Source organism: Phyllopteryx taeniolatus, chromosome 8 (genome assembly GCF_024500385.1).
Source record: "Phyllopteryx taeniolatus isolate TA_2022b chromosome 8, UOR_Ptae_1.2, whole genome shotgun sequence".
In the NCBI taxonomy this organism is placed as follows: Eukaryota; Metazoa; Chordata; class Actinopteri; order Syngnathiformes; family Syngnathidae; genus Phyllopteryx; species Phyllopteryx taeniolatus.
In genome coordinates this window covers 31,849,352-31,871,213 of record NC_084509.1, presented here as the reverse complement: position 1 = coordinate 31,871,213, position 21,862 = coordinate 31,849,352, and the positions used below count along the sequence as shown (strand labels likewise).

The 21,862-nt window shown below is 43.4% G+C and overlaps 1 protein-coding gene across 3 annotated transcripts in view; it reads left to right on the top strand.

Moving 5' to 3' along the window:
- The window catches only part of fndc3a (fibronectin type III domain containing 3A), a 73,127-nt gene that overhangs the window by 39,170 nt on the left and 12,095 nt on the right, over positions 1 to 21,862 (top strand). For all 3 annotated transcript variants that reach the window (XM_061781776.1, XM_061781778.1, XM_061781777.1), the window contains 14 exons: positions 1,466 to 1,712; positions 5,319 to 5,606; positions 6,609 to 6,667; positions 8,507 to 8,652; positions 10,051 to 10,110; positions 10,211 to 10,349; positions 11,773 to 11,826; positions 12,213 to 12,337; positions 12,568 to 12,742; positions 13,264 to 13,350; positions 16,010 to 16,148; positions 16,215 to 16,283; positions 19,118 to 19,236; positions 20,498 to 20,603. In XM_061781776.1, the coding sequence (XP_061637760.1) occupies positions 1,466 to 1,712; positions 5,319 to 5,606; positions 6,609 to 6,667; positions 8,507 to 8,652; positions 10,051 to 10,110; positions 10,211 to 10,349; positions 11,773 to 11,826; positions 12,213 to 12,337; positions 12,568 to 12,742; positions 13,264 to 13,350; positions 16,010 to 16,148; positions 16,215 to 16,283; positions 19,118 to 19,236; positions 20,498 to 20,603 (1,813 nt within the window). The remainder of the gene's footprint in view (positions 1 to 1,465; positions 1,713 to 5,318; positions 5,607 to 6,608; positions 6,668 to 8,506; positions 8,653 to 10,050; positions 10,111 to 10,210; positions 10,350 to 11,772; positions 11,827 to 12,212; positions 12,338 to 12,567; positions 12,743 to 13,263; positions 13,351 to 16,009; positions 16,149 to 16,214; positions 16,284 to 19,117; positions 19,237 to 20,497; positions 20,604 to 21,862) is intronic.

Here is a 21,862-nt window from a genome sequence, read left to right as displayed (position 1 = left end):
GATCTGTGATTCCTAACCATTCTACTGCGCCACATTAGTGTGCAGTGGGAAATTATCCACTTTTGTTGGTATGAAATGTATGATTTATTTCATACAAAAAAATATGAGAACCATGAAATGCTTTCTCGCTACCGCCAACATAATCTTTACTTCAGTATTGACACTACTCTCAAAAAGCTGGAAGTTTTGATCTGTTAATGGACCTGGACTTTAAACAGTCCTCATCCTGCTGTTCCCACTTTGATGCGCCATTGTCTGACTTTAATTAGGATGTTCTTAGAGGGATGTGGCCACGAAGTACCACATAGTGTCATCAGCAGGCTGCAACACAGATACGTGAGAGTCACAGAAACATCCTTGGAAATGCTTGTGGATCAAACACCTGTTTGGAATTTGGCCATTCGGCACCTTGTTGGAAAACGGCAAGTCGTGTCAAAAGTACTTAAACATTGAGTAAGTCGACAAAGTTTAGAGAAGGTCAAATGAAGTTCATCTAAGGTCCGTCCGGAAATTTCACCAGGAAGCCCAATATCCTTACATTTTTGGGACTGGTATATGCAAGACTTGAGCGTTATATCAGAATGAACAAATCTAATAATGATTGTATGAATATTCCGTCACAATGTCAAAAAGCAAGTTGTTCGGGAGGATATAAAAAGAAGTGCCCTGGAGCTAACTTCTTCCATGAAGTACTCAGTTTTTGTCCTTTCCAGAACATTTCATATGCAATATTGGATTTAGGCATCACACAAATATAATTGGTCATTTTTTTAATCCTCATTTATCCGTAACGAAAGTAGCGTGACTTTGACTGAAGAAGAGAGGCCGCACAGTAAACGATCCAGCGTTTTGTGTTCCTTTATATTGGTATGTGGCACATTATTACAATAGCTTTTTAAGTGTTAAGAAAAAAAACAACCGCATTGTTCTTTCAACTTCGAGCCTACAACTTGAAGCTTTGACTTGACGTTTGTTGTTTTGTACATCGCCGTACTTAACTAGTGGGGGTATAGGACTCTGTTCTGACATCGCAAATGTCAGTCACTTCATTTTGAGTATCTGCCCATACCTCAACAATGCATTGAAAAGAAGTGCTTTGGCCCCATCTGTGTCTATATAAATGATGCTGGAAATTGCTTTAGCACCGCTAGTTGTTGACATTTTTGTTTGTGTGATGCAGTTTCAAATCAGTAAACAAGCTCCAACATATTGCCAAAATCACAAGTCTTGACATCTGTTTGCCTGAGGCTGAGCTGCGTTGCGTTTTGTTTACAAAGTAAATGTTTGGCTAGAGGACAGACAGTTCCGCTTCCTGGCCTTTATCTAATATGGTCCGCGTGTGAACTCCTCTATGCAATATAAAAAATATGAAGACGTTAGTACCGTTACAAAAGTGATTCGTTATTTGGAGCTTACTAAATGAATCGAAGTGTGTACATTTTAATACGGATTCATCTTCTTTCAGATCATTGAAGAGAATGGAGTGCGACGGGTCCTGGTGTTGCCGCAGCAACCGGAGTTCCACCCGGGCGGCCACTCACCTCTCCACCATCCTCCGCCGCCCCCCCATGCCCACCTACCTGCCTTCATCCCACACCCGGCCATGATGCCCCCGCCCCCTCACCTGTACACAAGCATGGCAGGCGGAGTGGGCGACATGAGCTCGCAGTACATCTCCCAGTATCATCCGGCCCACATCTACTCAGAGCAGGGTGAGACTGAGCTCATCTTATTTTTTTTTTTTCACCCGGATGGGGATTTGCATCGCCATCACTGAGGCCCGTATGTTACATTTACAATTCACTCCAATTATGATACGATCCCGTACAATTACAAGACGATTCTCTCCAATTGCCACGTGATAAGATTCAGTTCACTCCAATGACAATACAATTCACGTCATACAATGGGATGAGTTAAAATTCACTCCCAAATAATTAGTATACTGTAATTCACTCCAATTACGATGAGATTTGATTCACTCCGATTCCGATACAATTAACTGGAGTTATGATACAATACGATTCGCTCCAAATACGAAATACAGCAATCCCTCGTTTATCACGGGGGTTAGATTCAATCACCCCTCCAATAGGTGAAATCCGTGAAGTAGTGACCACATTTTATTTTTACAGATTTTAAAGCTGTATGAACCTCCCCAGACTCTTGTTCCCCACACTCCTATTAACCTCTACCATACACTTATAGCACTTTCTCTACTCTTATACACCTTCTTAAACATACTGTGCACTATGTACTTTTTATTCCTTGTAATATTTCATTTTGTTTATAGTGTATACAATTCACGTGTGTGTGTGTGTCTATATATAGATATAGATATATATAGATATATATATATATAGATATAGATAGATATAGATATATATATATATATATAGAGAGAGAGAGAGAGAGAGAGAGAGAGAGAGAGAGAGAGAGAGAGAGAGAGAGAGAGAGATAGATATAGATATAGAGATATATAGATAGATATATCTATAGATAGATAGATATATATCTATAGATATATATCGATATAGATATAGATATATAGATATATATATATATTTATTTCTTTTAGCACTTTTGTTTTAGGCTGGAAGCATGTATTTTATCACTCCAAAAATGACAGCACACACTCCAAATCCTGGATAAGGAAGAAAAAAAGAAAAAAAAATCAGTGCACTGAATCAATGAGGGAACAATGTACGATACGATTCAATTCACTGATGATGGGATATGAACAGTGATGCACTGGAACTTCATCGAAAATAGCCCAAAGGTGCATTTTTGGTTTCGGACCGAAAGACCAAAATAAAACGGCCGAAATAATATGTTTGTTGTTGCTATCTCATAGCTTCGCCTCGGCCGGCACGCGAGCTTGTACACTAAAGTTAAGAAGTATTTGCTATTAACAAGCAATGCCCATTGGGTTTTGATTACTATGTGGATAAATTGACTGGGATGTCAGAATTGTACACACAGACGACAGTCACGGTTTGATAATGACATAGTCGGGCACCATAAATGAATAAGGCGCATATTCAACAAATGCACATTAAGAGCAAAATTGAACGTCTTAATTACGGCAATAATTAAAATGTTCATGTTGCAATGAATTGAAAGTACCTTAGTGCTTTACAGTCATTATGCTAGTGGCTAGTCCAAACTGCAGCGTCCCTATTGTCACCCAATCTTGCTATTTGCGCCGGCCCAGCTAACCTACAAGCGGAGCCGCAGAGGCGTGGCTAAATACGATGCCGAGCTGCGGAGGCGAACGGGCACATCGCGTTCGTCATCAATGTGGCATAAGTCACTAATGGTCCCCTCAATGACAGCAAAGAAATTCCAGTTTGAGAACTATCGTTAATCACAGAGGGAGGTTAAGGCAGGACGAGCTGCTAAACACCAAAATAAGTGATTGGGTAGTACAGTACACTTGTCACGTAGGTGTGGCTGGCACCGCGTGTAGCAGAGATGATTCAACTTTGAAGAGCAAAATAGCACGTGTCTATAGAAGGAAATACTGAAATAGATGATAACGCAGGGACCGGAAAGCAGAAATGAATTAATATGTCACTGCTGCTACGTCACTTGAGAAAATGGGCCTATAAATTTCAAAGTACATTAATATAATACATATTTCGAGTGTGAGATAACTAGGCTTTACACGATCCAGATTTTTGGGGCCGATCAGCTAGTTTAAAAAACCGATAACCGATCACTGATCCGATCACAAGATGGAGCAATGTGTCTATATTACATGACACTTGTGTACTGTATGACTTGTTCATTTATTGTATATACTTGTGTACTGTATACTGAGAACTGTATCTTCAAATTTATTCTCTTGCATTTTAAAAAGTTAAAACATCAATGACCTTTAGGGGGGGCATTCAATGATTGGCCACTGACATAACTTTAGTTCAAATCAACATTACAACATGACAGAAATAATGGGTGCTAACTTACTGTAATGAAATTACTTTATGGCAATTCAATTACTTTAATAAATACTATTAATGACATGCTTACTCTAACTTTCTAACTGCCTCGTTATATGGACGGGTGTTGTCCAGAGTTTGCGTCCGTTTGGCTTTTCCTTGTTTGTTTGTTTTTTTTGGGGGTTTTTTTCCCTCACGCTGTGTTGCTTGAACGCGGCACGCTCCTCCTTGTGTACATTCTCCAGGCGCGCGATCAAATGTTTTGTGTTGAAGCATTTAGATGACGTTTCCCAAGACGTACTTCAGTTGTACACAGACTGCAAATAACTTGCGTGTTGTTTGTCTGAGACGCCGCAAAATAGTCCCACACCGATGATGTATTTTTTTCACCGACAAGGTTGAAAAAACTTTATTCGCAATACCGCGGCACAAGACACGTGACAAAGCTAAAAATAATCTAGCTTTTGGATATTCATACCCAACGGCGACGCAGAGTTTAACGTCTTGTGCAGAGCCGATCGATGGCGTCATCGATCAGCTCGGCGAATTATGACATGAAAGCCGATCAGCGGATCAGAATAAAATGCTAATTATCGGCCGATACCGATCAGATCGGCGTAAAGTCTTGAGATAACCTTTATTAGTGGACACAGGACATACAAAGAGCATCTGAGAGAAGTCATTTGACTGCAAATGCTTCCACCATTACAAGGTTGATGCAATAAATACAGTAAAATAAAATAACTAAAATATCAAAGCCATCATTTTTTTAACGATTACAATTATAGAGTCATGATTATGTTGTGAAACTGGACCATTAGGCAGAATTATTTGTATGCTACTACACAACATGCCCCAATAACTGTGCCATGGTATTGTTGTTGACATCATTTTAAAAATATTGAATTTCAGACCATTGGTTCTGGAAGTCCATTTCTATAAGTTGACAACTCTGCAGTCATAGTCATAAATGCAATTTTAGTAATTATTGGCATAGTTTTCTAATTAATAATTGTAGGGTTTGATTAATTTTTATATTTTAATGAATGAATGTGAAATGCTTTGTTTAGCATTTTGTTTGTATGAGAAGCGCTTCCAAATTCCGTGTGATTGATAATCCCTTTTGGTGTTTCTGCTTTCGCTTTTGGACATTGGGCTCCCCAGTTCCGGTTTTCACTTTCAGTCATGAATTTTCGTTTTTGTGCATCCTTATATACGATACACTCCCATTACGATGCGGTTTGATTCACTCCAATTATGATAGATGATATGATATATGATGGAAGACACAATTGGGCTACGATAGAATCCATCAATTGAATTATTACATGCGCATTTTTGGCATGTTTGTGTTTATGTCCTGTTTTCTTCTATCAGTCTCTGCAGATTCCCACTCCCAACACGGTCGCCCGGCATTTGTCCACAGAGACGACAGAACGAGCAAAACGTATGAGCGCCTCCAGAAGAAACTGAAGGACCGGCAGGGAGGCAGCGGCGGCGGAGGAGGCCAGGTGAAGGACAGCCCTCCGCTTTCGCCTCAGAAGACATGTGGAAGCCCCACGACGCTTGACGTCCACAACGGTGTAGGAGGCAAAGGGCCCGAGGCAGAGCAGCCCGGTCATGTGGCAGACAAGCAAGGCCGGGGCAAAAACGGAGAGGCTAGAGGTCAGTCGATGAATACAGAGGTGGCAAAAGCGCACGCTCTGTACCCAAGTAGAAGCACACACAAAAAAAAAAAAAGACTGGTAAAAGTAGAACCACTGAGTCAACTCCTTTACTTAACTACAAGTAAAAAAAGTACAGACTCTGAAATGTACAATAGAGAGAATTCTTTTACTTCCCACCACTGGTGAAAGCGGAGGAGGTTTACATTTGACTGTGTTCTTTGCGGATGTTTGGGAGTTAGGTTAGGTTAGGTGCTGAAAATAGAGCCTCATTAGCGGTACTAGGAGCAAGGTGGCCATCATTTGTTTTTGATTGCGTGCTCATTAATCATTAAGACAACATTGCAACTTCCCCCACGTGCATAAATGGAGAGTTACCGTCAGATTTTGAAAAGTTAAAAGTTTAATTGCATGGATGCAAATAGTTGGATCCATGGAGTGCCTGGCCACCCATCGTGTGAAATTTCACAATCAAGTACAGTGCCGTGAAACAGTATAGGCCGCCTTCTCAAATTCTTATATTTTTGTAGTTTCCCCACTTTGTTTAAGATCATCAATATAACCCAAGTGAACTTAAAATGCTGTTTTTAAATGGTGATTTCATTTATTAAGGAAAAAAAAACTTAACAGGTTTTTGCTGCCTCCTCAGCATGCAGTGACGAGACATTAAACACCCAGGCTAAACTTAACTAATCACCAGCATACAAAGTTTGTCTTTCAGTTAAGATGTCTCACTTCAGCGTGCTTCCTTAGAACAGTTACTCCAGTACTTTGCTATTTAGACAGGACAGTGGCATTTGAGGCGTTTCAGAACGAGCATGAAACAGCAAATCGGTGAGTTTTCAGCAAATAGCTGCGAATAGAAAAAAACACGACTCGGTGAATCGTGAACTGTGACTATGCGCAGGGTTTTACTATACATTATTTCCAAAAGACTCTTCTAATGGTAGTAAAAGTGTCATGTTTTTTTTACATTCTTGCATTTATGTTTTTGTCCCCTCAGAGCTGGATGCAGCAGCACAGGCTCTGCAAGCACTGCTGAGCACCATCAGTAAACCGGTGGTTCGTATGCCCTCTCTATTATCTCCTCATGTTTTTCTTTGCGGCTAATTTGCTTGGATTTGCATGTTTTTATTTGACCATCAGCATTATGTCCACGAGAGCTCAGTAATGATGCAAACGCGTGGCGTCATTAAGCGTCCTATTAACACCGGTGATGAATTCCCACTGTTGAGCAGCTAATGGAGTTGGACCTACTGACGAGCACGCTCATGGGAATTTTCGACTTCCGGATTTACCGGGATGAGACAGAATGGGGTTTCCTCTCAAGATACATTTGGGAAAATGACATATTACTCATGTACTGTCAATGGCATGTGACATTGATAGACTCAGGAAAATACCCTATTTCTGCCAGTAGAGGCCTGGGGTTAATTCATAGTCAACTGCAGAAGCCAATTCCGCTTAACGTTATGATTGATTACACTCTGGAGAAAACTCATGTCCAACATGCTGTCATTGACATAACGAGACGTTTATTTTTTTTTATTTTTTTTATTTTTTTTAATTATTATTATTTCACGTGAAATGAAGAGTCAGGGGGGTCCTTCAGGAGCAAGAAAAAGGAAAAAAATGGCTTTTTTTAGCCACCGGTGAATGGAGGATTAGCACTGAAATAAAATGTCTTTGACCTCATATAATGTGCAGTACAATCCTCTGAGCTCCTTGTAAACGGAGCAAAAGGGAGTCCATTTCAAAGCGGCTGGATAAACCGTGACGTCTCACGCAGGATACAAAGAGCTTCAATGGAAAAGGGGGATTTTTTTTTCCCTCCTCTCCTCTTTTCCGCCACACAGGTTTGGGCAAAGAGCCGCCATGCAAAATAGTGGGTGTAATGGAAGTAAGGTGAAGCCCTCCGGGGGCCGTGTGGATGGACCTGATAGTTCTTCCGCATGTGAAATCACCCTGCGGGTGCAGCGCAGGCCATTTTTAAGCCTTCTCAAAAGAGACAATGTAATCCTGTGACTTTCACTGTGCTTCTCTGTTCGAAATATTGCCTCTGGACATTATGAGAACATATAGTCTATATACTTACTGGACATCTCATTAGATACACTTGCATCATCAAATCCAGTGTTTCCCAACCTTGTTTGAGCTAAGGCACATATTACATTAGAAAAATCCCACTGCACACTATCAAACAAAATTGTAAGCAAACTCACATTGGTGGGATACAAAATGTAGTACAGTAATCCCCCACGAACAGCGAAAAAATGCAAGTCTTGGACGTCCTTCTAAAAAATGTTTTAGAATTGTTGATATTAACAATTAAAAACATAAATATACCTCAAACTATAATAGCAGCACACTTGAATACCCTTTAAGCTTAATATTTAGAAGAAATGCACTGGAAGTGCGAGTGTACATGCATATGCGGCGAAGACTCTCCATAATTTCCTCCAGCAACCTAAACTTGGCTCTTTCCTGGCATACAAAGCTCATCTCTCAGTGGAGAACCTTTGTCTTTCGTTGACACCAATTCCTATTTAGACAGGGCTTTGGCGGCATATTGTGGCATGTAAGGTTGTTTTAGAAAGAGCACAAAAATAGCCAATAGGTAAGTATTTCAGTGAATAGCTACAGGTTAACAGAAAAAAAAAAAAGCAAGGAAATAAAAATGGTGAATTCAAGAATCGTGAACTACGAATATGCAAGGGATTACTTTGAGTTTTGGTGTCATGCAGCATACGCCTTTGCTTTTCTTTAAAAAAAAAAAAAAAAGTGACCCCAAACTTTTGAGCGAAAAATACAATAGCAAAACGTGGTAACAGATGCTGTTCACACACCTGCCTGCTCGATAACACATTATCACTGATAGAACCTCTTTTGTACATGTGGCAGGTGTCAGACATCCAGGCCCGGGCGGTAGAAGCGAGCTGGAGCGTACCCAAGACGGCGGAGGATGACAGCACCCTCACAGGAACTCTCACCTATGAGGTCTCCGTCTCATTTAGCGGCAAGGATGGGAAGTACACGAGCATGTACTGGTGAGTGACCCAATTCATACTGGGTGATCCAGAATTCACATAATTGTAGATTTATTAACATAAAATGGAGTGTACAGGCAGACATTCATGAACAAAATTCATTAAGCACACAAATTTAGATCATGCACGCATCACTCGACAAGCTTCAGTGAAGACTTGTTTTAGCCAGTGGTGGGTAGTATAAATACTTAGATTTTTCTGGCATCAGTACATCTCTTGTAGATTAATTTTTGACATTTTTTTTTTTTTATTTGACTTCTTTCATTTGAAAACATATGTAGTCTTTACGCCTCAAAATAGGGCTTGTTACTTTTTTGAACCCTCACGGAGGACCACAAGACTATAAACAATATATAGTGAACCTTAGCCAGGGATAGGGACGACTGAGCCCTGCCGCAAATATGCAAAATCCATGAATGATTGATGCCCCCTGCTCCAAAAAGGGTTTGTCATTGTATATTGATGCTACATTGTGGCAAAAATGAAACACTGAGGCAGCAATCTAGCATGTACACAATTATGAACCAATGTTACATAAACAACTAAATTCTTCATCACAGGCAAACCACCTTCACGTTAGGCTCATCAGTATTATTACCATCTTGATCGATATAGCCCTTGGACATTTAAGCAGAAAAAACAAGGGGACCAGCGGCATGAAGGAACGTGAACCATGGAGCCTTGACAAGGATGATTTGGAGAAGCAAGCTATTCCCCATTCTTGGTCTTTGAGAAGAGATTTGTGTGTTGTTGTTAAAGACAAGAACGATAACCATCAGCTTCTGGCGTTCGCAATGTTTGAGTCTAACCTGAAAAAACACTTTCAGGGAAGGTGTATTTTTTTTCAGTTGTAAACATTCACTAGTTTAGCTTTTTTTTTTTTCTTCTTTTCCTTAGTCATCTTGCACTATTAACAAAGGTATGGGAACACATTATTTTAAAGGCATAGCCAGAGAGTTTTTTTTTCTTCTCAGTCCGAGCTCATTGCAAGTAAATAAGAGGTAAACTATTTTGGATGCAGTGACGTTTTTTTTTTTTTTTTTTTCCCCTGTTGTGCCAAGTGTAATTGACATTAAGAATTCATTTTTACTTTTGTACTTCAGCACATTTCATAGTCTGTACATTTTCTTAAGTTAAGGAGTTGATGAATCAGTGCTTCGACTAGGGTATTTAGTTTTACACGAGTATCTGCACTTCTACTTGAGCAGTGTGAGTACCCCTGCCACCTCTGCTATTATCAAACAGTGTCACACATGAAACACGTTTCTCCAGGCTTAGCAAAGCATCTGCTAAAAATAAAATGAGTATTTTCAGAAGTATGACAAACAAGTGAGTCATGTATTCTAGGCCACCCTGTTGAATACACAATCACACTGATTTGTTTTCCCTTCATTGCAGCGGCGAGGAACTAAGTGCAACTTTAGAGAACCTTCGACCAGCAACAGACTATCACATCAGGTCAGCCATAACACTCTCTGAGAGATTGTGAGATGAGCGAGGTGAAGGTGGCGGAACATTTGGGTAACCTACGTTTGCGTGTCTTCCCCCTTCCCCTCAGGGTCCAGGCAATGTGTAACTGTTTACAGGGAAGCCCATCCGAGGTCGTGAGGTTCACCACGCTAAGCTGTGAGCCAGAGCCTCCCAATGCTCCCAGGAAGGCCAGCGGGACCAAAAACACTCTCGTACTTCAGTGGAAGGTACCGCGTGAAGCCGATTTTAGGGTTGCAGGGATAGTAGCGACGGGACAAAGACATTATGTTCAGTGTTGAACTCTGATGGGGTTGACTTTGAAAGCGTGATTTATCCAAGGAGGTCAATTATAGCCAGTCGGCGGCTAGCGGGAGAAGCAAATATAAAATGTATAAATGGCACAAACAGAATGATTCAAATGTCCACGAAAGAGCCAAATAAATCTTATTCACGTTGTCAAAACGCATCCTGTGGCACAAACACAGGAAGTAGCAACCTACCAAAATAAAAGCCTAAATGGAAAACGTTAACGCACACGAATAAGTACATAGCAGCTAGACAATCACCTGCTGACGTACCGTAGTCTGCATCTCCACTCTGCGGCCTTTTTTTTGGTCAAACACCACAAACACAAAATGCCCTGCACTGGGCAGAGATTAGCTGACTAAAAAAAGTTGGCCAATAACAAATGATACAGAGCCCAAACAGGAAGTTTAAATTGAGCAAAAAGTGTTCAACAGAACACACATAACATGCTAGAAAAATAGGGATGTCATTCCTGCCATACAGCTGACAACCACAACCCATAGACTCATGATTACAATAGTCACAGAATAGCTGAATCAAAGTCCTGTTTACAAAAGGACAATGAGCATGTTGGCAGTGTGCTGCAGAGGAGTCAACAGCGTGGAGAAACAACAGCTTTCTCTCTTGCTAAAGTTCTCATTTAGCCAGCGCTAAAAGGCTGCACTCGTAAAGCTGGCCTCCCAGGTGTGTGCGTTTGTGCGAGAGAGTGTCAAAACGACTGTCACGGAGAGTCTTTTTGTGTGTGTGCGCGCGCGCGTGCGTGCGTGTCTGTTGCTTGCACAAGTGCGGAGTGTAGTTGTGTATTTATGACAATGTGTTTGTACATGAAAATGGTGTGTGTGTGTGTGTGTGTGCGTGCGGGGGGGGGGGGGGGGGGGGGGAGATTCAAAACGAGTGTTTCATTTCTATACTTTGTCCACATAGGGAAACTTGTTGTGGGCTCTGCTAGTCCTGCAGTCGGTGTGTTTGTGTGCGACATGCATGTGTGTTGCTTGCAAGAAAGTGTGTGCTTGTTTGCTTTTGACAGTGTGTGTGTGTGTATGTGTGCGTGATTGTCTTTGTGAGTGTGAAAATATTGTGTGTGAGACTAAGTGTGTATGCCGCTTGCTTGCAAGAGAGAAAGTGTGTGTGTGTGTGTGTGTGTGGCTTAGCAAAAACAAGCATGCGTTGCGTTCTCAACAAACCTTCGGCGGGTTAATTAAAACATCAAAAAGTGCACACAGCTGGCTGAATGTGTCTTGTCCGCTACATCTTGCCTCAACAAGGTAGCAAGAGCCACAAAGGGAACATGTTGTCCACACTCATGTATTGTCGCATTCTCATGTTTGTTTTCTTCTCCTTTAGGCGCCATGTGACAACGGTTCAAAGGTCCACAACTACATTCTTCAATGGGATGAGGTAATAATGTTAAAATCAAGCACACACAAGTCAGGATTTTATGATTTTGGTGCATAAATGGTGTCTCGTTCAAGCAATGATTCGGTTGTTTTTTTAGTACTGTCCATACTCTACAGTATATAGGTCATCCTCATTAAGGTTACAGTTAAGCTGAAAGCCTATCCCTGTTGACTTTGGGGGGAAATGCAGGGTACTCCCTGGACTGGTCGCCAGTCAAACGCAAGGCACATATAGACAAGCATTCATGCTCATGGACTGTTTAAATTTCAATGAACCTATCGACCTAACATGCATGTTTCTAACTCGAAGGTTAAGCCTTAGGCCTTGCACATGTGACTTAGGGGGGGAAGAAGAAAAAAAAAAAAACAACAACTTTGGCTGTGCAGGGGAAGGCCACTGGCGTGTTTGAGCAGTGCTACTACGGACCTCAGAAACAGTACAGAGTGACCAAGCTTTCGCCAGCCTCCAAATACTCCTTCCGCCTCGCAGCCAAAAATGACATGGGCCTCAGGTAGGTGATCTTCCTTCCTTGGCTTCTGTCTTTTCAAATGAAGGGAATACAAGTCAAATGTCTCCAGAAAAATACCTTCTCACAGTACAGCTATCCGAAAGGTCTCCAATGAGTACAGCATTTGCACTTGCTTGCTTGCCACCAAGGCTGAGGCCGTTTTTGTTTCCTGTGTGTGTGTGTGTGTGTTGCTCACTCTCCTCTCTTGTTCTTGGCGTCCCTTCTTTCGCCAGTGAATTCAGTGAGTCTGTGGAGCTGTTCACCTCATGCAGTGTGCCATTGGCGCCCTTCCCTCCGGAGCTGGTGATGGCCGGCGTCACCTGGTTATGTCTCAAGTGGCATCGACCCAGCAGCTCGCCCAAGGAGGACGACGTCTGCTACATCCTGGAGATGGAGGAGGAAGGCTCGGTACTGCACATTTTAGACAATACAGCCAGATTTTTGCTATTCACAGCAGGGTTTGATCCTTATTCCCTGCGAATGGCAGAGGTTTATTGTACGACCCCCGTAGCGGGGGATTCGTTCAACACTGATAAATCGCCCTGGTACAAAATTGAGACAATAGAGCCACATATCCAGCTAATGTTCCAGTAACCTTTAATTCTTCCCATCCCCTGTGACTAGTGGGGAGTGTACTGTCTGTACTGCTGGAGGTAATAAATAAAAAAAAAAAAAAAAACATCATATTGACTCTGTCCACCGTTCAAGCAATATGTTTTCTGTCGCCGCTGAAGGGAAGGGATAATTGTTTTGTTATAAATTCACATGACATTTACAGCTTGGATCAGCTTCCTGTAAACATCCACACAGACAGCTCCTTCCCGCCTGTGACACATCCTTTTATCGTTTGTCTAACCGCTGTTGTTGTCTTGTAAGACTTGGCTGGCCGCCGTGTCTCCTCTGACGGGCTGTCTTTTCTCCCTCTCCAGGGTTATGGTTTCCAGCCAACCTACGACGGCGATCAACTCTCCTGCACGGTCAGGAACCTCCACAGGAGCACCAAGTACAAGTTCCGGGTAAGGGACACCTGTGGTGATGATGGAGGGCAACTCTGGTGATCTCTTGTTGAAAGCGGGACTTTCCACCGATCTGATCCGCTATATCGGATCAGCTAATATTTTATGATCGTCTGTAATGTCAAGAATTAAGACATACAGCCAACACAATCTTGTTTACTTCGGGGACATTCCGCGCTGCCGTTGTGTATGTTTGAATCCGAAAGCTCGTTTATTTTTAGCCGTGTGAGCATGTAAGAGAAAGTTCGGCCTCGATATCCTCGACCATCCAGTCACAAATCTAATAGCGTGACAGGGCAAAAAAAAGGTCCGGAACGCATTTGATTTCGTCAAGATACGATCTACAGTATTTGTTATTTCCTGTAGCATGTAGCATCTCTTTAATGAAGAAAATGAATGGTTAATGTCAATGTAATCACGTCAAAATAACTGTCCATGCATGTTGTCGCAAGATGGAGGTTCCGCCTCCGCACATTCACCCAATCACAGATGTGAACACCCGCCACATTGTCTATGAATTAAGACAGAAGTGGGTCAAGTGTCAGTGCAAAACATTTTTTCAATTTGGGCTATAAACAGTCAAAATGTCTCCTGAGAAACGGGAAACAGCTAAAGATAGTGTTTGGAAGCACTGTGCTGTGCTTCTTCTCGTGTTGTGTAAACATCATTGCCTCTGTATGTGCATCACACAATGCAAGTAAGGTGGTACTGTATCTTTGTTGTTGTTGTTGTTTTGTTTGTTTTTTTTGCTCTTTGTTAAGACTGACAAAAAATGTGTCCTTGGTGTTGATCGTGTGAACGAGGCAATCAAAAAATAACTGAACGGTCAAAATGTATAGCAAATTGTCCAACAAAATGAATCTTTAAATGAAAACATGACATGTCGTCAGCTTCTCTGTAGGCTGTCAGCTCAGGGTGACAATGGCACTTGAACTTGGGATACTCGGATGGAGTCAATGGACGAAAATCACCCAAGATCATGAGATCTATAGATCTTTAAATAAATAAAAAATAAAGCGGGGAAAAAACATTTAAAATTAATCTTTAAATGAAAACATGACATGCCGCTTTATGAATTTTTTTTTCTCAACGGAAAAAGACAAGTTTCGTTGCATTGGTTTGGTTTGCCCAAATCAACCAATGAATGAGAAAAGAAACACCTGAATCAGAATTTCTCAATTAGTCAAAAGACTCCTCCACTTTCCCCTACTTAGTAAAAGTTTTTGTGCAATAAACAATTATCGTCTTTATTTAGTGTTTTATTTCTTTATAGTAGTGTGTTTTCACTTATTTATATATTGTTTTATATTTATGTTTAACAGCAGACTGATTAAAAAAAAGTTTTGAGGCTGGAACGGTTTGATTGCATTTCCGTTCATTTCAATGGGAAACATTGCCTTGATTCATGAACATTTTGGGTTACAAACGAGGAAGGAATTAAGTTCGCAACCCAGGGTTCCACTGGATATAGAGTCAATGAAGTTACTTCAACGTACATTGCTCCATTTTGTGATCGGCTCGGTGATCAGTTCAAACTCACTCATCGGTGATGGGCCCCAAAAATCCTGCTCTTTGAAAAGCCCAGTTCATAAATGTGTTATATAGTTCTGTTGCTTGCAGGATTGCAGAGTGTATTTATGAGAATGTCTTTGTACATGAAAATGTTTGCGTGTGTTTTTTGATTTGATCCTGCATTGAAGCTGCTGAGGCTCGCAGCATCTTTGACACATCATCCGTTTGCCAGCATTTGTGGCAGCGGGCCCACTAAACCTCACTAAACAGGAGCGTCCTGCTGCTAGCATGCTGCTCTCACCAGCTTGTCAACAACACGGTTTATTGCCATCCCAGGAAGTGAAGTGCATTGTTGTGCTTGTTATCATGAACACGTCATTTATTTTCAGTGCGTCCTACTAATTACAAGTGTACTACATGTTGTTATACTACAGCATCCTTTCCGGGAACTATTCTGACAACCCAGTATGGTTATTACAAACACCATAATTGCTAACGTTAAGAAAATGTTTGCCGAGGAGCTTCCTTCCCGCTTTTATTTGCAATTACCCAGCTGCTGGATGCTGAGTGGGATGAGCCGGACTTAGCGGGCGTTCACCCAGATTAGCGTATTTGTGCACACTTGTCATGTTGAATTGCAAAAACGCCACTTTGTTCTCACGGTGCCACTAGTGTTGTGCAGTCGTCAGCTCAGGGTGACAATGGCACTTGAACTTGGGATACTTGGATGGAGTGAATGGACAAAAATCACCCAAGATCATGAGATCTATAGAACTTAAAATAAATCAATAAAAAATAAAGCGGGGGAAAAAACACTTCTTAGCGCGCACACACACACACACACTTTCTCTCACGCACTCTGACTCAGACACACACGCACACAGACATTATTCCTCACGCTCTCTGACTCGCTCTCTTTTGCTCACAAACACACATACTCTCGCTCGCTATCGAAGGGTCAGAAAAAAAATCAACTCAGTACTATATAAAAAGTGCTGCTAATTTTCCCCCACGTTCTGTAGGTGGATTGTGTCCCAATACTTAAGTCTGCATTCTATAGTGTTTGTGGACTATTGATAATCTTACATGTAGTGGGTTAGGTTTCTGTCTTCGTTTTTGACACCTCACTTCCCATCCTCTTGTCCAGGTGGCGGCGTACAACTCTGAGGGTAAGAGTAACCCCAGTCCGGTAGTGGAGTTCATCACCAACCCAGACAGACCCAGTTATCCCTCCAGGCCCGTCGTCAAGGGCAAAGTCCTGCCCAACAGCTTCAAGTTGGCCTGGGGTATGCATCACTTGGCAAAATGTAGGCACATGCGTACAACGTTGAATGTTGTTGTTTTTGTTTTAGATCCCCCAAAAGAAAATGGTGGTGCAGATGTCACCAAGTATGTGGTGGAGATGTCTGAGGGTTTAAGTGGTAAGTAACAAACCTGTTTTTACCATTACTAGGGTTGCGCATCATTCAAATTTGAGTGATTCTGGTTCCAAACGATTCTCAATTCTGATTCTTTTAGATTGCATGGTTTAAATAAGGGGTGTCAAACTTATGTACGTCCATTTTCTTAGCAGCCCGCAGCATAGCCTCAAATGAACATTTGACTTAGTGTTCTTTAGAACCAGTATCAGTCACCATTAATATCAAACCTACAAACTAAAACGCAACGTGTGTGGAACTAACCCAATTGACTTAATCTTTATGAATTAATGTTTCAGCTAAAACTTAACTATAGCATTGTTAAAATAGTTATTTTCAATTGTTTTATCACGTCGAATGGTTTGTATGTGCACGTTTTAGCTTCCTGTTTTGGCATGTAGACTTTTACTTTGAAGGCTACGCACTGGAGTTCAGCATTTTGGAATGAAAGGTAACTTCACACAGTGGTGAAAACGGAAGTAAAAGAGTAATGAATGCAACCAGATGCTCTGTAAAATGTTGATTCCTTTACCTACCCACCGATGAGGCACAAGGTTAGTGTTTGCGATACTCTGAGAACACCCTTGTGAATTTTGGCCCAATTCATTGTGATGTAAAGTTTCTAGTTTGACCTTTTGAAGTTTTAGCTCAATGTTAAGCTTGTAATGCTAGTGTTTCTACTTTCTTTTCATCCATCCATTCATTTTCTACCGCTTATCCGAGGTCGGGTCGCGGATGCTTTTTTTTTTTAGCTTTAGCAGGGGCGCCCAGACTTCCCACTCCTCAGCCACTTCATCCAGCTCTTCCGGGGGGGATCCCGAGGCGTTCCCAGGCCAGCCGAAGGATGTAGTCTCTCCAGCGTGTCTTGGGTCGTCCCCGGGGTCTGCTCCCGGTGGGACGTGCCCGGAACACCTCACCAAGGAGGCGTCCGGGAGGCATCCGAATCAGATGCCCCAGCCACCTCATCTGGCTCCTCTCGATGTGGAGGAGCAGCGGCGCTGCTCTGAGATCCTCCCGGATGACCGAGCTTCTCACCCTATCTCTAAGGGAGAACCCGGACACCCTGCGGAGGAAACTCAGCTCGTGACCATAGGTGAGGGTAGGAACGTAGATCGACCGGTAAATCGAGAGCTTAGCTCCTTCTTTACCACAACGGATCGATACAAAGTCCGTATCACTGCAGACGCTGCACCGATCCGCCTGTCGATCTCCCGTTCCATTCTTCCCTCACTCGTGAACAAGACCCCAAGATATTTCAACTACTCCACTTGGGGCAGGATCTCATCCCCGACCTGGAGAAGGGCACGCCACCCTTTTCCGACTGAGGACCGCGGTCTCAGATTTCACCCTTCTCTCTTCACCCAAGTGTCCAAGACATGCGACCACAAGTCCGATGACACGACCACAAAGTCTATTTTCGAACTGCGACCAAGGGTGTCCTGGTGCCAAGTGCACATGTGGACACCCTTATGCTTGAACATGGTGTTCGTTACGGACAATCCGTGATGAGCACAAAAGTCCAATAACAGAACACCGCTCGGGTTCTGATCGGGGGGGGCCGTTCCTCCCAATCACGCCCTTCCAGGTCTCACTGTCATTGCCCACGTGAGCATTGAAGTCCCCCAGCAGAACGATGGCATCGCCAGCGGGAGCGCGCTCCAGCACCGCCTCTAAGAACTCCAAAAAGGGTGGGTACTCTGAACTGCTGCTTGGTGCATAGGCACAAACAACAGTCAGGACCCGTCCCCCCACCCGAAGGCGGAGGGAGGCTACCCTCTCGTCCACCGGGGTGAACCCCAACGTACAAGCGCCAAGCCGGGGAGCAATAAGTATACCCACACCTGCTCGGCGCCTCTCACCGTGGGCAACTCCAGAGTGGAAGAGAGTCCAACCCCTCTCTAGAGGACTGGTACCAGAGCCCAAGCTGTGCGTGGAGACGAGTCCGACCTATATCTCGTCGGAACTTCTCGACCTCACACACCAGCTCGGGCTCCTTCCCTGCCAGAGAGGTGACATTCCACGTACCTAGAGCCAGCTTCTGTAGCCGGGGCTCAGATCGCCTTCGGCCACTGCCCAGCTCGCACTGCGCCCGACCCCTATGGCCCCTCCCACAACTGGGGAGCCCATGGGAAGGGGGACCCACGTTACCCTTTCGGGCTGTGCCCGGCCGGGCCCCACGGGTGCAGGCCCGGCCACCAGGCGCTCGTCGTCGAGCCCCGCCTCCAGGCCTGGCTCCAGAGGGGGGCCCCGGTGACCCGCGTCCAGGCAAGGGAAACCGGACTCCATTTTTTTTTTTTTTTTTTGTCATCATCATAAGGGTTCTTTGAGCCGTGCTTTGTCTGGTCCCTCACCTAGGACCTGTTTGCCATGGGTGTCCCTGCCAGGGGCATAAAGCCCCAGACAACTTAGCTCCTAGGATCATCGGGACACACAAACCCCTCCACCACGATAAGGTGACGGCTCAAGGAGGGGACTTTCTTTTCAGTATGGTAAAATAATTATTTTCTTTTTGTGTCTGTCATCACCTCTGACATTGGTTTGAAGACTAAAATCCATCTGAAGTTCCGCGTGGTGTAGGTTGAGGCTCGGAGCAGGAGAGAGCATGTCAGACTTCTAGACATCACGAAAGCCTCCTTTCCACAATATAATCGTATTCCAAGTGTGGCACTGAGGTGACTGCTAATTTGTTTGAACAAAGTTAAGAAACACTTTTCCCGGTTCCAATCGATTCCCGATGCCCAAGCCTAACCGTTACATTCTGTCCGGGTCGCATTTGGGTGCGTTCGTTGCTACTTGAGGCTTATCACCAAAAATAAATTTGAATTGTGTTTGCTCAGGTTTGTTGTGGGAGCTGGTGTATTCAGGCCCAGCCATGGAGCATGTGTGTGATGGTCTCAAGCCGGGCTGCTCCTACCAGATGAGAGTGTACTGCATGAGCGAGGGGGGGCAGAGCCCGGTGAGTCATTCATAAACACACACACACACACTTTCACTCTCATGGCTTTGTATGGCTGCTTGTTTGATGTGAGGTACAGTCAGGAACAGGGTTTGACGTATCAGATTAGATTAGATTTTGATGCTTGTAATTTCAACTTTAAAGGGGTCGGTAGTCTTATTTAGAGCAGAGCTGACTGGCAGATTTGTGTCAATATGTTACAAAATATTCACAGAGCAGTCTTATGCATTGGAACACCTCTCCATCAGCAGCTTTGTAAGTGGAGTGTGCAGGTGTACGAGGCAGGCAAGAAGTGAAGAGAGAAGTTGAATGAACAAGAAAAGCAAAGAAAAAAATGACGGAAGCAATTTTGTGGTGGGGGGCTTAGATAGACCCATCGTGATCGTCTTTCCATCTGCAAAGTTAAGAAGAGTTAAGTGTTGATTATATTTCGGTAGTAATAATTCAGCCACGCAGACGGTTCGTTTGTGACACGTCAATCAGGGAACGTCCTTTTTAGTAGCCCTCTCCATGAAATGACATCATCGAGGAACGATTGTCTCATTTCCTGCAAACACTCCTAACTCCTCCCACCTCGCCCCTCAATGGAATATGTGATGAGAGGAGCAAGCACGTAAACCGTGGAGCGAGGAGCTACGACCGAGGAAGTTGGAAATATAGAAAATCGGATGTTGTAGAAAGTCCACGCATAAACGCAAATATAAGTTTTTGCTGAAGATGGTGTCCATAGAGAGGAACACCGACAGGGTAAATTTGTGAATAGCGAACCACAAATTTGCAGGGGTTCATGCTACAAATGACTAAAACTTAAAGTAACAAATGAATGAGTTTTATTTGCTCGGAAAAGGTAAGAAATAATTATCAGCGTTACTATTCATCCTGCTCTATTTCAGATAAATAATGAAAATGTACATTAATGCAGCCTGTTTTTTGTTTTTTTTAGCACTGCGACAACTCCTCCTTGATGAGACAAAGACTGCTAATTGATGAACCCTCCTAGGATGTTTTTCCCAAATTAGTCTCCTCCGCAGATGCTCCTCATTAATTTGTGTGTCGACTGTTAGCGCGTGCATTTATTCATGAGTGGCCTTGCAAGAAAACATGACTCACAGTTGCAAGCGGGTGACATAACACTCGCATGTTTGTCCTGTACCCGTGGTAATCGTTTGCTGTGCAAGAGCTGAAGAAGGTTGCTCGGCATTTTGAAGATTTTATATTTCTTTCTTTCTTTCTTTCTTTCTTTCTTTTCTTCATTCGCAAGCTGTCGGAGACCCTGCAGGTCCAGACTCCCGCGGTGCCTCCTGGGCCCTGCCAACCCCCCCGACTGGTGGGCAAGCCCAAAGCCCGAGATTTGCAACTGCGCTGGGGTGAGTCATTTGCTTTTTGGTGCGTAGGATGTATTCTGCGCTTTCTCGATCAATTGCATTAAGCTCTGATAACTCGGACAGAGGCAGAGTGGTGGGGTAGTGTTTTTTTGTTGTTGTTTTGTTTATTTTCCTGCCTTCCCTCAATATTCCATAAACATGCATGTTAGATTCAATGAAGACTCTAAAGACTGTGCGTGTGAATGCTTGGTGTTTATACATGCCCTGCAATTGGCTCAGAGGCAAACTTCCCACTAGGCAAATATAGGCAGTTGCCAGGGGCCCTGAGATTTCCCAGCGAACTTAACTGCCAGCCATTTTCAAAGCAGAGTTCCACATATTGCCAGCCCTTTTAGAGAATTTTGACGGATGTTTCAAGACCACCAGAAAAAAGGTGGTTTCTACATTTTGCCATTCTAAAGTAATCGGCAGTTGAGCATGGGTTGGTTTCATGTAAAACAGCGGTTTCTGACTAAAAAAAAACAAAACAAAAAAAAGCGGCTAAAAGCTGATTTTTGTATTGACTTTCACAATATTTTTTGCTTTTGTGACACTTCAAACAAACTGCGAAGCCCACTTCCAATGAAGTTCGGACATGGTGTAAAACCTAAATAAAAACAGAATACAATGATATGCAAATCCTTTTCAACCTTTATTCAACTGAATACACTAACTAGAAAGACAAGATATTTAATATTCAAACTGCATCCATCCATCCATTTTTCTACCGCTTATCCGAGGTTGGGTCGCGGGGACACCCAGACTTCCCTCTCCCCAGCCACTTCATCCAGCTCTTCCGGGGGGATCCCGAGGCGTTCCCAGACCGGCCGAAGGATGTAGTCTCTCCAGCGTGTCCTGGGTCGTCCCGGTGGGACGTGCCCGGAACTACTTCACCAGGGAGGCATCCGAATCAGGTGCCCCAGCCACCTCATCTGGCTCCTCTCGATGTGGAGGGTCAGCGGCTCTACTCTGAGCTCCTCCCGGATGACCGAGCTTCTCACCCTATCTCTAAGGGAGAACCCGGACACACTGCGGAGGAAACTCATTTCGGCCGCTTGTATCCGGGATCTTGTTATTTCGGTCACGACCCACAGCTCGTGAGTGTAGGAACATAGATCGACCGGTAAATTGAAAGCTTTGCCTACGGACCGATACAAAGTCCGCATCACTGCAGACGCAGCACCGATCCGCCTTTCGATCTCCCGTTCCGTTCTTCCCTCGCTCGTGAACAAGACCCCAAGATACTTGAACTCCTCCACTTG